Source organism: Sceloporus occidentalis, unplaced genomic scaffold, assembly GCF_023333645.1.
Source record: "Sceloporus occidentalis isolate IW3139 unplaced genomic scaffold, rSceOcc1.0.p SCAF_10, whole genome shotgun sequence".
NCBI classification, from domain to species: domain Eukaryota; kingdom Metazoa; phylum Chordata; class Lepidosauria; order Squamata; family Phrynosomatidae; genus Sceloporus; species Sceloporus occidentalis.
In genome coordinates, this window is record NW_028316990.1 from 6,304,435 (window position 1) to 6,327,007 (window position 22,573).

General features: G+C 44.7%; 2 protein-coding genes across 2 annotated transcripts in view; both read left to right on the forward strand.

Moving 5' to 3' along the window:
* Nucleotides 1-5,938: 5,938 nt before the first annotated feature.
* Nucleotides 5,939-16,913, forward strand: LOC149305771 (kelch-like protein 36). Its single transcript, XM_089540267.1, has 5 exons — nucleotides 5,939-6,009; nucleotides 8,187-8,259; nucleotides 9,736-10,809; nucleotides 12,548-12,705; nucleotides 14,532-16,913. The coding sequence occupies exons 1-5, from the start codon at nucleotides 5,942-5,944 to the stop codon at nucleotides 15,085-15,087; spliced, it is 1,929 nt and encodes a 642-aa protein (XP_089396393.1). The 5' UTR covers nucleotides 5,939-5,941; the 3' UTR covers nucleotides 15,088-16,913.
* Nucleotides 16,914-18,586: 1,673 nt separating this feature from the next.
* USP10 (ubiquitin specific peptidase 10) overlaps nucleotides 18,587-22,573 on the forward strand; it is a 34,921-nt gene continuing 30,934 nt past the window's right edge. Inside the window, exon 1 of the mRNA XM_089539483.1 lies at nucleotides 18,587-18,767. Within this exon, the coding sequence (XP_089395609.1) occupies nucleotides 18,747-18,767 (21 nt within the window). The 5' untranslated portion in view covers nucleotides 18,587-18,746. The remainder of the gene's footprint in view (nucleotides 18,768-22,573) is intronic.

Genomic DNA, 22,573 nt, shown 5'->3' on the forward strand with positions numbered 1-22,573 from the left:
TATCCCCTTGTAATCGCTTCTTTTTGGGCACATTTGTCGTCCCCACTAGTTTGCACCACTTCAAAATGCATGTCAATCATCTGTGCAGCACCAGTGATGTAAGCAGCAGCCCGGGCAGCCCAGCTTGGGAGATAGATAGATAGATGATAGATAGATAGATAGATAGATAGATAGATAGATAGATGATTCGAATCACTGTTTTTGCAACTACTTGCCTCACTATGAACTGCCATTGGATCGCCTGGGTAATTGCAAGTACTGTAGTTGTAAAACCAATGAATCGAATCTTCTACCAGTGAAGACACATTCAGAAGACACATTCAGAAGCAAGAATCACAGAGATGGAAAGATATGAACCCTGGAAGATTGTTTAGATCCACCCTTATCTTGTAACTATATTTTGAAATGTGAAGAAATGTGTTCGAAGTTCAGAGTTTCTTTCTGTCCTTCTTTCTTTAACTAACGTAGGAGTTTATCATACGAAGGAGACCGGGAGTTTATCCCATGAATACCCCGGAAAAATCGTGTATTTACGCGAAACCATTTCACACGACGTTGCACAAAACTTGCCCTTAAAGTGGTCACAAAGAAGCATTAATGCGCATCTTTTTACTTTCAGGATTCCAGCGACAACGCATTTCCGATATCACTTTATTTATGCAACTGTGTGGGATAATCATTTGTGCAATTACTTGCCATTTTCACTTTCACAGTCTCTGAGCACGGACCTTTGCACAGCCTATCCATAGACAACAAAATCTTAACCATGTTTGGAACAGGGACGAAAAGAACAAAAGGCGGAAGGTGCTATAAAAGGTTGATTGTCCGAGGAAGAGAAAAAAGCACCCAGTGCCTATGAACAAAGGTCTTTATCAAGAGCTGGATTTATTATACATTCATTCTAAGGCAGCAGTTGGGGAAATTATCTGCAGCAGGTTCTGGAATGTCCAAAGTCCAACTGCCCAACCCAATCCATATGTTTGCTCAGATGCAGATCGCAACGGAGATTATTTGGGCCAGTTTTCAGGTAAGTCCCGATCTTGAGAAATTTGCTTTTATGGACTATGACTTCCAGAATACTCTGGCCAGCATGGCTGTCATGCTGGCCCTGCCTCCATGTATTTCCAGGCAGTATAGCTCTTTATTGTAGTCCGACAAAGTAATTTGGGATTAACTGCCGTCTAAACTGAGAAGGCTGGGTCTTTCACCGGAAGTATTTGCCAGTGTGCATCGTAAGAAACGCATTCAGGAATTTTCTCTTTGTATTGCACACAGGGTTACCAGTTTAGGATCTTCCCAAAGTTTTCCGGGCCGAAATGTGAGACCTAGGCTGCATCTGCACTGCAGAAATAACCCGGGTTGGCACGACTTTAACTGCCATGGCTCAATGCTATGGAATTCTGAGAAATGTAGTTTTGTGAGACCTATCAGAGAGTGCTGATGCCACACAAAAATTCCCAGAATTCCACAGCACTGAGCCATTGCAGTTAAAGTGGTATCAACATGGATTATTTCTGCAGTGTGGATGCAGCCCTAGAGGCGGCTTGGGAGATGTCGGTAAGCACAGTGCATTAAGCATCAACCAAAGTTACTCACAGCTGTAATTCAAACAAAAACATAGACAGACACCACATATTTCCCTGTTTGGAAAAGAAGAGCAAAATCTTAGCTAAAGAGGCTCTTTCCAGATTAAGGTAAAATAAAGGCATTATTCTTTTCCACCTATTTAGAAGACAGATGCAGAGTAGAGGGTGAGCTCTGGCACCACGATGAGCAAGAAAGAAGAAGCTAACAGAGGCCCACAACAGACTTCTGGTTTGCGGCAGCCTGGGGCCAATTTTAGGGTTCCAGAGCGTGCAGCATCCGCACGCTCTAGAACCCGAACACATATGGACAGCGCCATCTTTATGTGGTGCTGTCTATACATGGCATGCATGCATGATGCAAGCGTAGTGCCACGTCTGCACCTCCGGGCACTGCGCTTGTGGCGTGGACGTGTCACAGTGCACCAATGGTGCACTGATGATGTCGTTCCCGTGCTCCAAAAAGACCCCAGTTTTTCCGGCTTCTTTTTGGTTCGGAGGGATGCCGCACAGTTTGGCTGCTGCGGCATCCCTTCGCGGGAAAACAGGCCGCTGCCAGCCCGGACTTTCCCACAGGTATGTACCAGGCCTAAGTATACATATAGACCACTCCCCGAACAGTCTTTACAGACTACTGCAACAAATCATTTGAGCCTTGCAAACTGTAGCAAGTGACTGCTTTACTAGCTGAGCAGGAGATTTGCACAGAGCCCTTTCACTCTTGTGTAGGCTGCTGAAATAATGCAATTTGATACCATTTTGTTGTAGTGCTATCCTATGGAATCTTGGGATACACAGTTTTACAAGATCTTTAGCCTTCTCCGCTGAAGGGTGCTGGTGCTTCACAAACCACAAATGCCAAGATTGTGTAGGATGGAGCCATCACGGTTAAAATGGTGTCAAAACTGCAATAATATCTGCATGGTAGATGAACCCCTTGAGGTCACTGGCTACCCTAGTTGCACATCATGGTGCTTGGGAGATGTCAATCTGGTTAAACACTTGTGTGATCTGCGCCACTCCTGCATTTTACAGCTGTGTGACATTCACTCAGAGGTATCTGGATGTGTAATAGGTCCGACGTGTTGCAATTCATTGTCTTCCTCTGGAGCAATTAAACCTTACACAACCCATCTCTCTCTTATTGCAACTATTTAGAATCTAAGGCTTTGTGTCTCTCTTTCTTTCTCTGTTGGCACTGGAATGAAATGGGGTCTGACCTTTGGCGCGGCTCCCATCTTCTCCTCCAACTCACACAGAAGCAACATTGTCTCAGTGGTGTAGTGGTTACAGCAGAGGCTGGAAGAGTTATTTTTCAGATGAGGGTCAAGATCTTGCATCACATCAGCATAGTGTAAATATCTGTCAGAGGAATAGGGGAGTTATGCAGCGCCACAACTGAACATCAACACAGCACGTTGCATGGCTTGCAACCTGTTGTGCAACGGCAACCTATTTCCGAGCTACAATTGGAAGATGCCACCAGCTGTCATAGTTACCTCTTTGAAAATTATAACCCCTAAGGGAACTTGGAATAGAAGTGAACGCACGGATCTTCACAGTCATGGATCACAACCGGAATTCCTGGCATGCGTCAGCATCATGCCGTGACTTGCAATGCTTTGAGCTAGAAAGACTCAGAAGAGAAACAGCTGAATTGGTTAATATTCACATGCCAATCTATTAGCAAGAGGTATGAACAAAGATAACGTCCTCACAGCACACTACATATATTACGGATACACTAAATATGCTGACACAAGAGCCCTGACTATTGCGCATATAACAAAAGGAATCTTCTCAGAGAGTACGGAGCCCAGGGAAGCTTGACTTTTGGAAAGGAGGCTTATTGCTTTTACACGTCAGCACCAGCTGACCATTGTAAACATATGAAAAACCTGTTATCATCTCACCCAGCTTTAAGAAAATTTAGGGCAAGAGACGTGATTTGCAACTTTCTGGATCCTCTTATATACTATCTCACCCCCACAACTCTATAAATATGCTTTATACTTGGAGCCTTAATACCATTTGGTTTTGCATCTGAAAAGATGAATTTATATATGCATGAAAGCTCATACTAAAATAAAAACCAGTTGGGTTTTAAGGCACTGCCATGTTTATTATTTTTCTCTCCTTCCTTTTTATGTTGCAAGAGACTAATAGGGCTATTTTGAAACTTATTTGAATGAAAGACTTAAAATCCTGTTTCAGAGACAGCTGTCTCCCTCTGCTGGCGTGGAAAGTATCTAACCGCTGTAGTAAACCAAGAATGAATGGATGATTAAAAATACAAAATTCAGAATCACCCAGACCATAACATTTCCAGTTTCTAGATATAGTTGTGAAAGTTGAACAGTGAAGAAAGCTGATAGAAAGAGGATCCACTCATTTCAAATGTGGTGCTGGGTTGCGAAAAAAAGACAGAAACAGGTTGAGTCTCCCTTATCCAAAATGCTTGGGAACAGAAACGTTTTGCAATATTTGCATGATGATGATCTTGCAGATCGGACCCAAGTCTAAATATGAAATCCATTTATGTTTCATAAACACCTTATCAATGTAGTAGTACTTGTTGTTGTGTGCCTTGAAGTTGTTTCCAATGTATGGCAGCCCTAAGGCGCATGGGGTTTTCTTGGCAAGATTTGTTCAGAGGAAGTTTGCCATTGCCTTCCCTTGAGGCTGAGAGTGTGTGACTTGCCCAAGGTCCCCCAGTGGGTTTCATGGCCAAGCTGGCAATCAAACCCTGGTCTCTCAAGTTGTGGTCCAACACTCAAACCGCTATGCTACACTATGCTATTGCCATTCCCTGAGGCTGAGAGTGTGTGACTTGCTGGGAACTGAACCCTGGGTAAGTCAAAGGCAAACCTCCTCTGAACAAACCTTGCCAAGAAAACCCCACGATAGGTTCACTTTAGGATCGCTACAAGTCAGAAAAGACTTGAAAGCATGCAACAATCAGATTTCCCTAAAGGCAACAGATTCTGTCTGATCTTGGAAGCTTAGCAGGGTCAGACCTTCTTAGTACTTGGATGGGAGACCGCCGAAGAATACCAGGTGCTGTAGGTTATAAACCAAAAGAAGGAACTGGCAAAAGTAGCTCTGAGGATTCCTGGTCTAAGGAAACCCTAAGAAAAATTCATAGGTTTCCATAAGTCGACAGGGGACTTGAAGGCAGAGGAGCAGCTGCAATTCTGCCTTAGAAAGTTGGCTCAGCAAGCACCCTGTCTCAGCCTTTTCAAGGTGTCTCAATTATTTATTTTTCCATTTTCCCTCTTGGCCTTTCCAACCAGATGCATGAGAAAATGAAGAGAAAAAAGCACAGTAAAATGCCGGGAGATGGAGATGAGAGGTATACTCCAGTGTTATTATTGCAACAGAAATGTCTCTTTATATTGGTTAAGCTGCTGTTCATAACAAAACTCAGAAGCTTGGCTCCGACACAAGAAAGTGATACGAAGAAGCAACAGCTGCTGAAGAAGGGCTCCCACTCGAAACACATCTGCACATATCCACTGAATAAAACAAAGCTTTCATATAAGCAATAACTAAGTATCAAAAGCATTGCTTTTAATGGGAAATAATTTTATTGTGCTGGTTTGTCAGAACAATCTCTTAAATCTGTTACATTTTTTGGCAATTGGGGGTGGGGGGTTGTATCCTTTCTATTTTGTATTTGGTGCCAAATTTTCAAGTCTCTCTGCCGCTCGGCTTGGATTCAAAGTATACAGAATTGCAATGGCTCATATCTCTGAGCAATAAATAAAGCTCAGTGCACTTCAAACAACAGATTAACAAAGATGTGAAGTCGAAGGCTTTCACAGCCAGCGTCCATACTTTTTTGTGGGTTTTTTGGTCTATGTGGCCATGATCTAGGAGAGTTTGTTCCTGACATTTCACCAGCATCTGTGGCTGGCATTGCCAAACTCTCCTAGATCATGGCCACACAGACTGAAAAACTCATTAAAAACATAGACATAAATCTGTATTGCAATCCACATGTGTATACCTCTCAACTTTCCAACCAGAGTAGCCTTTCCCTTGCAAGGCCCCTTCTTGCTTTTCCTCCTCTAAGTAGCCCTGAGCAGAATTTTAATGCAACCACAGATGGCTCTCGAAGACCCCTCTTGTCCTGTTGCAGCTTTTCCAACAGGAGCTTTTTTTATTTTGGCTTGCACTGGCAGCTGGGCTAACAAGAAAACACACACACACAGATACACAAACCATGCTAGTCCCACCCCCATCTGCTTTCTTTATGCCCTCCTCTTTGCCGCTCATTGGCCCTCTCTCCTTTCCATCCAGCCTGCAGTTCCTGGCTTTTTAAAAGACATGGCTGCTGCAGCTGGAGGAGGAGAGGCATGCAATGCTCCTGGAAAGGGCTCCTGCCGCTGCCTTGGCAGCATCACTCTCCACTTGGAGCCCTTTGGTAAGGCACCTCCTTTGGCTCACCTGTTGGCTCTTGATGCCTAGGGATGCTCTGCTGGAGCATGGTGGGAAACTCCCACATCCTCAGCCCCTCTGTAGCATCTTACTTCAATCCCCCCATAGCCTTTCCTCTCCGGTTGTTTCATTTATATATTCATTTATCAGTTTATTTTTTCTTTTGCACCAGGCAATGTTGCGCCCAAAGCAACACATTTATCCTTGTTTGGTTATGTTTTCATTTAAACATTTTGTATTTATCCCTGCTTTTTCTGCCTCCTCCCTGGGCCTCCCTAGCCATGGCTTCTTGCTTAAGGTTCTGCTGAAAGCTTTCATCGCCAGGTATTCCGGCTTAGTTTTCCGCTCCAAGGTTTTAATTCCCCCCTTTCTTTCTGCCTCCATAGCTATATGTTTTTGCTTAGCTTTCTGCAGAAAGCTTACAATTTACTCCTTTACTTTCTGCCTCCATAGCTATGTATTCCTGTTTAGCTTTCTGCTGAAAAAACTAAAAGCATGAATTTTGTGCATGAAATGAAGTTGGTGTACATTGAACCACCAGAAAGCAAAGGTTTCACCTATCTCCTTTGCTTTCCGATGGGCCGGCGTGGTGTAAGGCTTTGGGCATTGGACTAGGACGCTGGGAGGCCAGGGCTCGAATTCTGGCTCAGGCGCAGAAACCCATGTGCAAGTCACACTCTCTCAGCCTCAGAAGATGGCAATAGCAAACTCCCTCTGAAGAAACTTTCCTACAATAGATTTGCCTTAGGTTCTCCGTAAGTCAGAAACAATTTCAAGGCACGCAACGTTGAACTATCAGAAAGCAAAGGTATCACTATCTCAGACACCTGTGTGGACAATATTGGATTTGAGAGTATATCAGAACTCTGGATAAGGGATACTTGTACACTTAGGAGTTTATCACACGAAGGAGATCAGGAGTTTATGCCATGAATATCCCAGGGGAAAATTGCGTAATTACGCAAAACTATTTCACATGACATCGCACAAAACTCGCCATTAAAGTCGTCACAAAGAAGCATTAACATGCATCTTTTTACTTTCAGGACTTCAGCAACAATGCATTTCCGATATCTCTTTATGTGCGCAACTGGGTGTGATAACCATTCGTGCAATTGCTTGCCATTTCCACTTTATTTGCGGGATCTCTCTTTAATGCTGAAATTAGCCCCAGTGTGATAAACTCCTTAGAGTTAGAGAGGATGCCCTGGTTTGGGTTATTTGGTTGTTTTCCTCCTTCTTATGGAATGTTGCTTTCAAAAACCAGTTTGCAAAGTTTGCAGATTTCCTGATCTGCTTCTGATTCTCTTGGTGTCCCTGCATGAACTTTCTAACCAATCTACCCATTTCCTTCTGTGCGCAGAAAACACAAAACTTTCCTGCTGAAACAGCAGGAAAAACACTTGTACAGTGCAAGGTGCGAATTATGACCTCTCAGGCCTTTCCAACTTGGGTCTAGGCTATTTGAAGTCCTTGGCTTCCCCTGTATGAGTCTTCCCAAGCTTTTAATACCATCAGGGGACACTTTTCGCTTATTACGCTGTATCCGCGTTGCAGAAATAATCCAGGTTGACACCACTTTAACTGCCATGGCTTAGTGCTATGGAATTCTGGGAACTACATGGCTCTCCCCACCACCATTTGCTGTTATCCTTAGAATCTATACAGTCTTAGACTCCTAAAGGGTTTCCAACCCCTTGTAATATGCAATATGCAACTACAGCACTCCTGAGAGATGGCTTTCCAGCGTCTTAGATGGCCTTCTAACCTCAGACAGTCTATTCTGCTGTCAGAGAGTTCTTACAATAAAGACGTTCTTCCTAACCTTTACTGTCGGTGGAATCTCTCCGATGCAGACATTTTGCACACGCAAAGAACACATGAAAGGATTTTGCAATAAAATAAAATAAAATAGAAGTCTTGAAATGTGAAAAATCCTCAAAAACTGCAGAACTTTTGTTATCTTGTCCAACAGCGGAAAACAGTCCTCTGAAGTAGAACAGAGCATCTCAATGAGTTTCACGGGTAGAACCTGATCTCCCAAGTCTTAATCCAATGCTTCAACCCCAACACGAAACTATTTATTTGGCCTCCAGATCAGAGCATTTCTGTTCTTTGGCTAATATGTTGCTGCTGATGTTTGCTTCTTTGTTCTCGTTCAAGGACCTGCACAATGATGGAGGGAACGAAACAAGCAAGAATTTCTCGCCCGCATAAAATAAGCGAATCCTCAAAGGTGCGTAGTTATTATTATATCACATTTTTGCACATTTTTTTATGTTTGCTTGTTTCATACGTTTGCTAAGCTGAAATCCTTCTTCATTACTTAGGGGGTTTATCATGTCTCTTCTTAGTAACTTGGAATGAACAGCTACGTCACTTGTGACATTTCATGGTTTCTAAACGACAGCAAAAAAAGGAACACTTATCGCAGCACCCAGGAAAAGTATTGTGCGCGAAATGGTAATTAAAAGATCATTTCAAAGGCTTTGCTGGTGTTTGATGCACACATTGCTGAACAGTTACCTATGAGAGGCCCAAATAATAATAATAATAATAATAATTATTATTATTATTATTATTATTTATTTCCTTCCTGCCTCTCCTCAAGGCAAGGTACAACATATTAAAATACAAATGCAAATACAAATGCAAGACATGCACACAACTGCCTCTTCATCTTGCATTCCCAAACCACTGCTATTCAGAAGCCAACATTTTGCTCATATCAGCCCCTGATTTCCTTTGTCTCTTTCTCCAAAATAGACCCCTGTCCATTAGAGGCATTCCCAAGACCCACATGAAAAATTGTGGGTTTTCTTCTCTGAACGTACAAATGTGAACTACTGAATACACTCATGTATAAGTCTAGAAATCTTAGTCAAAAAATTGACCCAAAAGACCTGGGTCGACTTATCTACGGAGCAATGCAAGTACTGTACTTTAACTCTTATTTAAAAAGGAACCATGCCTTGGTGAAAAGCAAGAACATGATCTGTCTTGGAAGCATTGAACCCTCTCTACTCTCTCATCCATCCAGCCCTTAGTCTTAACACAAACAGTTATGACTGCTGGAACTTTGTTAGTCCTTTGCCATTATTTCCTTTGCCTCATCCTTTAGGTCCTTTGTTGCATGCCCCTAAGCTTTACCCTCGTCTTATCCACGGGTCACATCAAAATCCATAATTTTGTGCCCAAAACCTGCCCTTGACTTATAGTCAAGAATATATGGTATGTCTTTGGGATTTCATTTCAAACTTCAAGGTAATCCCACGGGAAAACGGGAGTTAAACGCGATTTAAAGTACATTCGAATTTAAACAGAACTTGCAAATTCGGGGAGTTTATCACACCGAATTGCTTCTAAAACAAAATAATGTGAAGTTAAACCGCAGTTAAAGCGGAGAAACGCGACAGCATTTTACTTCCAGGATGTTCCAAAGGTAAAAAGCTGCCATCTTTCTCCACTTTAACTGTGGTTTAACTTTGCATTATTTCACGTTAACTGTGACGTCGCGTGATAAATTTCAGGCATTTCCAGGTTTTCTTTGCTTTAAATCATGTTCAACTCCTGTTTTTCCCATGGGATCATGCTACTGTGATAAACTCTGCACTAGAGAATGGCTGATCTTCGATTGTAGGGCTTTGCACCTACTTGCTTAGAAGTCTCTTTTGAACTATGCAGGTGCTTTGACCTCTGTTCTTTATTGCAGGTGTACAAATGTGCTGATCATTCTAGTCTGGTTCTGCGGAGCTTGAACGAACAAAGGCATTGTGGCCTATTTTGCGACATTGTCCTGGTTGTGGATGAGCAAAGAGTCCCTGCCCATCGGAACATTTTAGCTGTCTGCAGTGACTATTTCAACTCCATGTTCACCATTGGCATGAGAGAGGCCTACCAGAAAGAAGTTGAGCTCTTTGGATCCTCCTACAGTGGCCTCAAAGCCATAGTGGACTTCCTTTATGGGTGCGACCTGTCCCTTGATGGTGGAAATATTGACTACATTTTGGAGACAGCCCACTTGTTGCAGATCTGGAAGGTGGTTGACTTCTGTTGTGACTACCTGGAGAATGAAGTCAACGAGGAGAACTACTTGTACCTCCAAGAGCTGGCCTCTATCTATAACCTCAAGCGCTTGGATGCATATATTGACTCCTTCATCTTGAGGAACTTTGGCACGCTGTCCTTCACACCGGATTTCTTGCAGAGCGTTTCCCTCCAGAAGCTGTGCCAATACCTTAGTAGTAGCGATGTCCAGCAAGAATGCGAGCATGACTTGCTCCAGGCCGCGCTGCAGTGGCTGACGCAATATCCGGAACGGGAAAGCGAGGCCTTCCGGGTCTTAGAAAATATCCACTTCCCCTTGATACCAAAGAACGACCTTCTGCACCGGGTCAAGCCTGCCATCTGCTCCCTCCTCCCGAAGGAAACCAACTGCGAAGGCTTTGTCGAAGAGGCGGTCAACTATCACAACAACGTCACAGCTCAACCGGTCCTTCAAAACAAGCGGACTGTCCTCCGTACATACGAAGAGAAGCTCCTCTTCGTCGGTGGGGAGGTATCGGAGCATTGCTTGGAGCTAAGCGATGACACCTGTTTTCTGGATGCCAAGACAGGGCAATGGGTGAGAGAGACGCCTCTCCCAGCAAGGAGGAGCCACCATTGTGTTGCAGTCCTTGGAGGGTTCATCTTCATCGCCGGAGGCAGTTTTTCACGAGACAATGGGGGGGACGCGGCATCCAATCTTCTATATAGGTATGACCCTCGGTGTAACCAGTGGATCAAGGTGAGCCTTGAGCTGTAGTATATGTATACATACCTCTGTCCTTTTGTGTATATATCTCTTTGCCCTTTTATGTGTCAATGGCAATGTGTGTGTCCTCAAAATACTTTAGAGAGTTAAGGCATTACACATATAGTAATGGAGATGCCATGAACCATGGACGCTATCTCCCAGCATGTAATATATTGCCTCACTTGGAATCCAGGGAAACCAAAAGTCATGGAGGTAAAATTGTTTTTGGGGGTTCATGATAGTGTAGCAAAGTGTAATGGAGAAAAACTGGCAGTGTCTTCAAAGAGGTCAAGAAATGGCATGTGTTCTCAAGCAACTTCAGGTTTACTGACCCCTTCAATCCCTCCTTTCACTGAGAGAAAAGTGAAAAGTGAACCAAGAGTTTCAACCTTTTAAAGAGAAGCATTTCACCTTTTATTGATCTCTTCATTGATGTCTGTCTTTGTGTTTCCTTTCCTCTGACTTATATTGATAAAAAAAGAATAACTTAACCCAGCTTTTGTAGTCTGTCCTGTTGTGTTGCCATTCTGCTTTCCAGCATGGGAAGTTGTCATCCAAACCAACCTTTGTGTTGGTGGCTGAGTTATAAACAGGTAGTTGAAGGGCAGACAACTGAGGATGGTTCAGGGATTGATTTTCTGCTCCTGAAACCATATAGATAGCAGCTGAGATTCACAGAAGTTTTGCAAAATCCAAACTTGAGAGGTTTTCGCATTGCTCTTATCTAGAGATATGCAACTTCCAAATGTTGAGCTTTTGCCATCACATAGATAGCAGTTCCGGATGGACACAGCATTCAGTGTTTTGTACGATCTTTATTGGGATCACTGTTCCTGTTCTTCTTTGCCATCAAGTTGACTTTGGGCCGAAACAGACGGCCATGAAAGGCCAGCCCTATGGTGCCCCTTTGAGTGCTGAATCAGGGCCGCAACAACTGCACACTGCAACCCAGATCCAGCATTTTTCCAGCCCCAAAAGAAAATGCCACTCCTTTTTGGTGCAGAAAAAAGTCACCCTTTCCGCCACCGCCGTGGCTTTTCTGCATTTCTGAGGCACGGCACGGCACAGCACATGTAAACACTATGCCACAGAAATGCCATAACACCGCCTGCTGTGTGGTCATTGGGGTGGTATGACACTGGCTCAGGGGTGGCATTGGGGCATGCACCGTGTGTACACCAAGCCCCTATGCTACCCCGAAGCCAGCGTTTTTTGCTGGTCTGTTTTGACCCTTTGACAGAATGACCCTATGACTGAGAGACCTCCAAGACTTGCAAATTATAATCTACCCTGCTCAATAAATTTGGTGTGTGTGTGTGTGTGTGTGTGTGTGTGTGTGTGTGTGTAGTCCTCTTTTCCTTTATTGTATGGTTTAAAATTTGCTAAGGGTCAAGTGAAACAGTCGCTGCTCTATTTTTGTCGTCTTGGAATCTGCATCCATCGCCCATTTGTGGGCGGCAAACAGAGGGGTACAAAATGGGGCATGGGTTGCCATTCAAGCCAATGGGGCTTAAATATCGCCCATTTTCTGCTTTCACACAAGGAGGTTGGAAGCAGATCCCCTGTGAAAACGGAGGAGCGACTGTAGTTTCAAAGCCTGATTTTGGCCCAAGGGTTGCTAGTTGGCCACCTCTGACTTAAGTTATAACAAATAGGCTTTTGGTTTATGTGATAGATGGCTACCCAAAGATATTGATTTGCGTGCTTTAATGTGTTTTTCCTTTTTCAGCTTGCTTCCATGAGGCAGCGTCGTGTGGATTTCTATCTAGCAGCCATTGAGACAATGCTAGTGGCTGTTGGCGGAAGGAACGAAAATGGGGCACTTTCGTCTGTCGAAATCTACAGTCCTGAAAAAGATACATGGTCCTTTGTTGCAGGCTTACCCAGGTGAACAGGATGTATATTGGGGGAAAACATCCAACATTGTTGTTGTAAAAGAACACAATTTCATCTTCCTATTAAAAGTTGTAACATTCAGGATTTTGCCTGTGAACTCTCACACTCATCCATGGTTACAATTGATGTTTTGCCAAGAGTCTTTTGAAATTAAGCCAAAGGCTGCATGGAGTAATATGCTGCTCAACCTTGCCCCATGGCATGGATGGGCAAAGGGCAGTCTTTGCAGTCCATGAAGCACTAGAGCTGTTTTTGTGCCCTTCTGGTAATGCACAGTTAGTTGAAGTCTTTAAAATGATCAAGGAAAATGCATTGAAAGCATACATGCATAAAAGGAGGGACCATGTTAACACTGGTGCATTGCATGTAGTCTTTGCCTGCTTGCTTAAAATGATTTAGTATTTCATGACGTTTGTATACATGTGTATTTAAGATATTTCTGGATTGCCTCCACAAGGGCCCCCAAGGTGATGAACGAGGAAAAGTAAATAAAGCAGTACAAATATTAAAAAGAAATTAAAATTGCAATACTGCTTTAAAAATTATTTTAAAATCCTAAAATACAGTCAACAGAGAACAATTTCAAACACTGAAAGCCACGAGGAACAGTACTACTTTAGTTGGCTGCTGGAAGCTCAAAACAACTTCCTTGGGTAGTTCCATAATTGGGATGCTGCTACCGAGAAAGACCTATTTATTATCAATTCTGTAATTATTTCTGCACTGCAGAAATAATCCAGGTCGACACCACTTGTAAGCGCAATGGTACAATGCTGTGGAAATCTGGGATTTCTAGTTTTGTGAGATGTTTAGCCTTCATTGTCAGAGAGCTCTGGTGCCCACCAAACAACAAATCCCAGGACTCCATAGCACAGAGCCATGAAAAGTTAAAGCAATGCCAACCTGAGTTATCTCTGCAGAGCAGGTGCAGCTTGAGATAAGCTTTACATGTGGCAAAAATGCACCAGTTGGTATATAGAAGAGAAGCATTCTAGCCTTTTCAGCCTTCCTCCAAGGCTATTGGTAGAAGTGTGATCTTAAAAAACCCAATTCTACCCAGACTATCCCTTGCTGGCAATTCAGTTCCTCACTGTAGACTGAATGAGGGCAAAGGAAGGCGGGCTCCGAAGGTGTTTATAGTGCAGAAGCAAAGAAAATCAACATGTGCAAAGTACATGACCCACCTCTACATACCCATAGCTGTGAGCATTGAATCATGTTCTAGGATGAGCAATTCTCCTTTGACTTTTTAAAAAATGTGGAGTGTTACAGTGAGCCATTAATATCCACTGGGGTTTGGTTCCAGGACTCCAAAATTCATGGATGTTCAAGTCCCATTAAATACAGCGGTGTAGTAAAATCGTGTCCCTTATTTTTAAAAAATGGCAAATTCAAGGTTTGCATTTTGGATTTTTTTTAAAAAAGAAAAATCACATAATTTCAAGCCATGCATGGATGGCTGAATCCATAGATGCAGAATCCATGGATATGAAAAGCCAACGGTGCTGCCATTCTGACTAGTAGCTCATTATGGCCTCATGGACTTACCTAAAGTCATTTTGCTTTTTGGAATTTATATTTTAAAAGACTGAATATTTTCAAGCTGTGGACAGTTGAATCTCCGGATTAAAAAATCTGTGGCTACTGAGCGCTGATTGTATTTTTGAAACCACAAGTAGACTTTCGGTTGTTTTCAGTTTCGACACAAGAGGGTAGGTAGTGTGGCCCATAGTTGGTTGTGGTGCATCTCCAAATTGGACTTTTCCAAGTTTCCCACCTTGATTGACGATGTCCTTTTCTTCTGCTTCGTGTCCTAGGTTTACCTATGGCCACGCCGGTGCTGTCCACAACGAATTTGTCTATATCTCCGGAGGCCACGATTACCAGATTGGTCCCTATCGCAAGAACCTGCTCTGCTACGATCACCGTACGGACGTCTGGGAAGAGAAGCGGCCGATGATCACCGCTCGCGGCTGGCACAGCATGTGCACCCTGGGCGACAGCATCTACTCCATCGGCGGTAGCGACGACTACCTCGAAACCATGACCCGCTTTGACATTTTGGGCGTGGAGTCCTACAGTCCTCAGTGTAACCAGTGGACGAGAGTGTCCCCTTTGCTGCAAGCCAACAGCGAATCCGGAGTGGCCGCATGGGAAGGCAAGATCTACATCCTTGGGGGCTACAGCTGGGAGGACACGGTCTTCTCCAGAACCGTCCAGGTGTACGACAAAGAGAAGAACAAGTGGCACAAAGGGGCAGACCTACCCAAAGCCATCGCCGGGGTTTCGGCTTGCGTGTGCGCCTTAAAGCCCAGATCCGAGGACAGGAAGAAAAGGTCGAAACCAAAACGGCATCAGGATCAGGGAAGGTGACAAACCGGGTACAACCTCAACCTTGGAAAAACCGAGTATGCATACCAAATGTCGTCTTTGACATCATATTGACATCATACCTTCTTCTTGGAGAACATTTTTGGAAACGTCAATAAAGCTATTTTTTCCACCATTTGGGCGCGGGAATTTCCTCCTGGTCACTTTTCCCCAACTTCTCTGATCAAGGGAGAGGTATTTGGATGTTACCCGTATCCGCTTACAGCCTCCAGATGTGATTTCTTTGGTTGTTTCCATCATTGCTGTGTTGTAGGACAATGACTGTTAGGAGAAATCGTGAAACATCAGCACAAAAGGTGGCTGCAGAAGATAAAGACAACTTGTTTTGAAGGCAAAGGGATAAGCTGAGAGAGTAGAAAGAGGGAAGTTATGCTCAAACCTGCAATGGGATTAAATTTAAGCTGGTCTTCATTTTAAGTTACTATGGAGTTTATCACACTGGGGCTAATTTCAGCACTAAAGAGAGATTAAAGCGCATTTAATTCATCCTGCAAATAAAGCGAAAGTGGTGAGTAATTACTAAGGGGTTTATCACACTGGGGCTAATTTCAGATATTAGAGAGATATTAAAGTGCATTTGCATACTGTAAATGAAGCGAAAATGGCAAGTTATTGCACTAATAATTATCACATGCAATTGCGCAAATAAAGTGATATCGGGAACGCATTGCCACTGAAATCCCAAAAGTAAAAAGATGCGCGTTAATGCTTCTTTGTGGCCGCTTTAATGGCGAGTTTTGTGCAACGTTGTGTGAAATCATTGTGCGTAATTATGCAATTTTCTCCTTCATGTGATAAACCCCAAAGTCTGTTACCTAGAACTAGGAGCCTTAAGTCTTCATTCTTCCTTTTCTACCACCAACAGCCTCTTCCACTATTTTGGAGTCCTTGCTCCTTTTTTCAACCCACATTCCCTGCTTGTGACTATTGGATATTACCTCCTACTTCATCTTTACCAAGACTTTAAATGGCATTTTGATGGGAGTCTAAATTGCAAGACGTGGACCTTTGCCTCCAGACAAAAGTGTCGATGTGTGTGTGTGTTTTTAACAAGTTTTGGAAAGGTTTTGTACCATTTTTATGACCTATTTTTGCTAATACCGAGAGCTCGAAACTTGTCTTTTACAGTGTGTTATTTACTCTTTCATGTCTCTATGGCTGCGTAATGATAGCCCTGCCCTTTCCGTCTAAGGGTTTGTTAAGGGCTGTGTGTGTGTGTGTTCGTTCTCCAACCTGTTTGTGTAGCTTTGTTGTGAAATCTTTACGCTCCTTTAACATTGCCACACTCCACAATTAACGCAGTTTGACGCCGCTTTTAACCGCCCTGGCGCCGTCCGGTGAAATCTTGGGATTTGTAGTTTGTTGTGGCAAACTATAATTCCCAGGATTCCAGAGCTTTGAGCCATGGTTGTTAAAGCGGTGTCCAACCGCATTAATTCTGCAGCTGTTATCAGTCAGTAGGCATTTGCAGTTTAGGGGAAGGTAGTGTGGTGCAGTGGTTTGAGCGTCGGACTAGGACTCTGGAGACCAGGGTTCGAATCCTGTCTCCTCCATGCAAACCCATTGGCTGGACATTGGGCAAGTCACACTCTCTCAGCCTCAGAGGAAGGCAATGGGAAACCCCCTCTGAAGAAACTTGCCATGAAAAACCCCGTTGTCGCTTTTCCTTCGGGTCCCCATAAGTTAGAAACGACTCGAAGGCATGCAATAACAGGGAATTCATTAGGATCCATATTCTTTGCCTGTTGATTTCATGTAGAATGATGCATTTTTATTGTTTTAACACAGCTGGAGTTGACTGCTTTTATAAACTGGGTTTCCTTACTAACATGAGCCTATGGCTGTTTTTTTAATTTTCCTCCTTCGTTCTGTTTGGGAAATACTCTCCGGTCGGATATTCGAAATTCAAATTCAGTTCAAAAAGGACGTTGAGAAACTGGAGCCATGTGTCCAAAGGAGGGAGAACAAAATGGAGAAGGGTCTGGGAACCATGAAGCCCTATGAGGAAGGGCTCAGGGAGCTGGGGATGTTCAGCCTGGAGAAGAGAAGGTGAAGAGGTGATATGGTGATAGCCCTGTTTAAATGCTTGAAGGGATGCCATATTGAGGAGGGAGCAAGCTTGTTTTCTGCTGCTCCAGAGACTAGGACACAATGGAGCAATGGATGAAAACTGCAGGGAAAGAGATTCCTCCTCAACATTAGGAGGAACTTCCTGATGGTTAGAGATGGCAGAAGACGCTGCTGCCTTGGAGTGTAATGGAGTCTCCTTCCTTGGAGGCCTTCAAGCAGAGGCTGGATGGCCATCTGTCAATGGGGAGGCTTGGATTGAGAGTTCCTGCACGGCAGAAGAAGGGGTTTGGACTGGATCAGGGCCCTTCTTTGAGTCTTTGGGGTTTAACCAATGAAGCATTTGCAAGGAAACGGCTTTTAGCAAAAGCGTCTGATGACCTTGATGCCTGTGCTTAATACGTTTGTATTTGCCTGCTGCTCCTAATGGAACTTCTGCTTTATATCTTCCCTGTTATTATTAATGATAATAATTAATAATATTTATTATTATTATTATTATTATTATTATTATTGTTTCTATTTCAGAGAGACACTGGCATAAAGACATCATTAAAAGACACAAAGCAGTTTAAAGGGAAAAATAAGATCCATACATATTAAAAAAAAGCAATCCACGTCTATTTTATTTAGAATCCCATCATTTAATTTAATCTAAATTACAATCCACAATCCTCAATACTGCAAGGATGACAGGGTTAAAATAAAAATGCAATCAGATTTATTGATGGCTAAAATCACTGGACAGAAATCTCTCTCTATTTAAAAGATGATGATTTAAAACAAGAAAAATAAACTCGTCCATTGATTCTTCCAAAGCATGCCTACTGCATTTCTACTGCGCCTGCGCAAAAGGAGAAGCCGAGAAGGTGCCCTTTGCGCACGCGCAAAAATATTCCTTCCATGCTGCTTTTTTTAAATCCGCCCCTAACCGTGTGCGCATGCGCGGGAGGCCTCACGCGGTTGGAGGGAAGCCGCCTATTTTTTTACGCCTGCGCAGTAAGCCCGAAGACGCGCCTGCGCAGTCACACATCGTCCCTTTCCACTCCCAGCCATTCCCTTTCAGCACACAATGATCTATCTCAGTTACAGCTCCGGAAAACGGACATGCGCAAACGAGCTCTCCTCTCTTTCTCCCCTCCACTCCAGGAGCCTAAGCAACTGCAGCTGAAGGGAGCCGCGCATGCGCAATATACGCATCGGGGCGTGGCGTGAGCCAGAAAAAAGGCTGAGGGCGGCCGCGCATGCGCAGGATCATCAACGCCCGAGCTTGGGGGCGTGGCTGGGGCGCGAGAGTGAGGCAGAAAAAGGGCCGAAGGCAGCCGCGCATGCGTAATGTACTCAACGCCCGAGGTTGGGGAGGCGTGGCGGTGAGACGGAAAGGGGGCGAGGCCTGTTTCGCGCATGCGCACGGGCCCCGCCCCGCCGCCGCCTGTCTGTCTGTGCGCGAAAAAGGAGACACAAGATGGCGGCGGCGGCGGGTCCTGCATCGTGAGGAGGCGCCGAGGTGAAAGGCCGACTGCGCCGCCGCCTCCTCCTCCTCCTCCTCGGGAGAGGAGCCTCCGCGGAGCGCCATGGCGGTCCATAGAGCTCAGGTAAAAGGCAGGCCAGGCTTCGCCTGTGAAGGCCAGGCCTGGCTTCTTCCTTCTCCGCGGGGCGGGAACACGTTGCCTGGCTTCCTTCGGGCAAGGCCTGGGCCTCCCTCGGCCTCATTCATTCGCCGGAGGAAGAGGAGGAGGAGGAGGAAGGGCCCCGAGATGCAGATCCAGGGACCTCTGGCGGAGGTTGGCCTCAGAGCCGCCCTGGAGAACGCGCCTTTGGAAGCTCTGAGCCAGGCCCTTCTTCCGGAGGGAGCCCAGCGGGAAGCAGCCGCACTTTCTCCCCAGGGATCTCTTGCTGCTCCTTGGGCGCAGTTCCGCCAGAGGCTGGGCCTAGGGCCCTAGAGAGGCATCCGGTGGCGCTGCCCCTCTCTCGGGGTCTCCAGGGCCTCCGGCGCAACTCTGCCAGAAGCCGCCCAGAGAAGCCAAAGTCAAGCTGCTTCGGGTCGCTTTGGAGGGATGCTGCTTCAACGATGCATGCGCCCTAAGAGCCATGCTCCAGCCCTAAGAGAAGAAGAGCGGGGCTTTGCGCTGCTTCCAGCCTCCGAAGTGCATCATGGAAACAGCGTCCCTCCAAAGTGACCTGAAGCAGCTTCGTTTTGGCCCCAGGGCCCCTCTTCTTCTTTGGCAGCACTTCTGCCTTTCCCAGTCAGCCCTGCCTCCTCCTCCTCCTCCTCCTCCCGATGCCTCCAAAGTACCAGGGCCTCCTCGGCTTCACCATCTTGGCTTCCAGGAGGAGCTCAAGGACCCATTTGTCTCTCTCTTTGGCCATCCGCAGCCCCTTCATCCCTCTTGGTTGTCCTTCTGCCTCTTTTCCTTATGACTCTCCTCCATCCACAGTGATGGGGAGACAATGGCTTGGAGGAGTCCAGCTTTAGTCCTCAGTTGCAGGTCTTTACTCTTGAGGATCCTGCCTAGGCCTTCAAGCGCTCCCTTCCTCTTCCTAGCTGCCTCCTTGTTTCTCCTCTGCAATCTCTGCTAAGAATCATACATATACACCACAAAAACCTAATTCCACACACTGTCCGTTGCCAAAAGGTTCCATCGTAGTACATAACACATAGCCACATACAAACATACATACACACACACACTCTTCTCTTGATCCACAGTACCTTTAGTTCTGTCTGTGCAACCCTATAGTGATGTGATATACTAGCAGTGGTGACCTTCAACTCTCTCGCTCCTTCTATTCCTTCAACTCATAGAATCATAGAGTTGGAAGAAACCTCAAGGACCATCCAGTCCAACCCCCTTCTGCCATGCAGGAACTCTCAGTCAAAGCCTCCCCTGAGACAGATGGCCATCCAGCCTCTGCTTAAAGACCTCCAAGGAGGGAGACTCCACTACACTCCTAGGAAGTGTCTTCCACTGTTGAACAGCCCTTACTCTCAGGAAGTTCCTCCTAATGTTGAGCTGGAATCTCTTTTGCTGTAGCTTGCATCTATTGCTCTGGGTCCTAGTCTCTGGAGCAGCAGAAAACAAGCTTGCTCCCTCCTCAATATGACCTCCCTTCAAGTATTTAAACAGGGCTATCATATCACCTCTTCACCTTCTCTTCTCCAGGCTAAACATCCCCAGCTCTCTAAGTTGATTTCTCCCCTTCCCAATTGCTTTCCCTTCATCTGACTTCCTCATCTCTCCCTTTTTACTATTTCACTTTCTTCATTGTCTAGGTTGAATTATGTATTTCTTCCCTAGTTGTCATTTTGTTTTCTTTATGTTCAACTGTAAGCCTGCCTTTGCACTTTCTTTGGCCTCATACAGACAGGCCAAAATAAAGCTGCTTTGGGTCACTTTGGAGGCATGCTGTTTAAATGATGCGTGCATCCTAAGAGGCCGGAAGCTGCGCCAAAGCCATGCTCCAGTCCTAAGGACTGAAGCACAACTTAGGACACATGCATCATTTAAACAGCATACCTCCAAAGTGACTGGAAGCAGCTTTATTTTGGCCTGTCTGTATGGGACCTTTGTTGACCTTCCTCAGTAGTTGCTCTAGGTCTTTGATTTTTCCTCGCTGTTAGTATGGTGTCTTATGCATATCTAACATGGTTGATGGTCCTTCCTCCTCTCTTCACTCCTTTTCCTTCTGAATCTAACCCTGCTCTTACAGTTCAAATGAATTGATTTTCTTTTGATCTGTTTTTTTCACTGCCCAGCTCCTACATTCGTACACGGCGGTGGGAAATACAATTCCTCGTATGATCTTAACTTTAGTACTCAATTGTATGTCTTTACTCCTAAGGAGCTTGACTAGTTCTTTCACGGCTGCCCTTCCCATTCCTAGCCCTCTTATGTCTTGACTGCAGCCTCCTTCCTGATCGATATTTGATCCAAGGTGACTAGGGTTAGGTCTCCTGAATACGTTGTTGGTATTGAATCCCATTGATTCAGCGGGTCTGTTCTTGCTAGGACTGTTAGTTGGATTTTGGCCTTAAGCTGAGGAAGAAATCTCTGGCCTCGGTCTAGTTGCTAGTTCCAAACGGAGTTAGGCCTCCTTGAATCAGTTGCTGAAGGAAAGTCAACACTTATGGAAACTTCATTGATTCAGTGTGCTGCTTTTTGTCAGCTGCTTCATTGCGACCAACAGTAGGATGTAGAGCCCCTAACTCCATATATATATATATATATATATATAAGAGACCGAGGGGGAGAACTGTAAAATTAGACAGTATTGGGTTCATTTCTTCCTTGGAGGTTTTTTATTTTGCGGCAGCTTTAGAAACTTCGGCTGTTCTCTGAGGTGGTTTACCTAAGCTATAGATCCCTTGAGGGTTTCAGTCCTCCTGGTGTTGAAATACAGTGGTTTTTTGTTTTATGATACTTAGTTTTAAAGCAGAAGTAAACTGTCTACATGCAGAATGGTTGTACAGTATTGCAGTTTTCCCTCTTTAGGGAAGTAGTAAGTAAGCTTTGATCTCTCCCAGTAACATTTTTGCAACTTCTACTGCTTGATTGTTTTCTCTACTGAGAGTAAACTTTAAAAACACTTGTGTTTTACTCTCACGTAAGTGCATGCCTAGGATTGCTGAAGGTTTACTTAGGGATAAGTATGTCAGGTAAGTATGTGTAGAGTCATGGCAGCTTTTCAGCCTGCTATGCTCCTTACTGGGGAGTGAAGCTCCTTGCCTCAGTCATAGACCTTTACTCTCAGATAAGTCTATCTCTGTGGCTGCTGCAGCTTTACAACCAGATCCTTGAGCAGATTGGTTGTGTTCCTTTATGGGGCTCCCAGGTAAGCGTACATACTGGTGCAGCCTTGGTCTTTATCAGAATAGCGAAGGCTGACACATCCCCTCCCCATCAGATTAATTTAGAAGGAAAGAAGTAATATCTGGCAGATGATCTGGCCAACAAAAATGTAAAGGTTGAGGAAATCCTGGAAGTAGGTGCATAGGAAGTAGGTGAAGAGAGCTAGTGCGGTGTAGTGGTTGGAGTGTCCTGGGTTCGAGTTCCCTCTCAGTCATTAATCATGCTGGGGGACCATGGGCAAGTGACATGCTCTCACCCTTGGGAAGCCGATGGCAAACCTCCTCTGAACAAATCTTGCCAAGAAACTCCCATAATAGGATTGCCCTAAGTTAGAAATGTGTTTGAAAGCACACAGCAACAGGTACAAAATGCATTCTCTAGACAAGGTACAGGGAGAGGAAGCTAAGCATTGCACAAAGCAACAACTTTTCTGCATTTGCTGAGCTAGGCAGTGTTGTGGTTGACTTTCATTCATTCATTCATTCATTCCTTCATGTGGTCACCTTAGATAGCTTTTCCTTGCTCACAGTTATAAGTTGTCAGGCATCTTT

What these genes read in the sequence shown, in the direction of transcription:
- LOC149305771 (XM_089540267.1), top strand. Translation starts at nt 5,942, where the DNA reads ATGCAATGCTCCTGGAAAGGGCTCCTGCCGCTGCCTTGGCAGCATCAC. An exon ending in TCTCCACTTGGAGCCCTTTG is followed by an intron (nt 6,010 to 8,186) that starts GTAAGGCACCTC and finishes TTCTCGTTCAAG; the next exon opens with GACCTGCACAATGATGGAGG. An exon ending in GGTGTAACCAGTGGATCAAG is followed by an intron (nt 10,810 to 12,547) that starts GTGAGCCTTGAG and finishes TTCCTTTTTCAG; the next exon opens with CTTGCTTCCATGAGGCAGCG.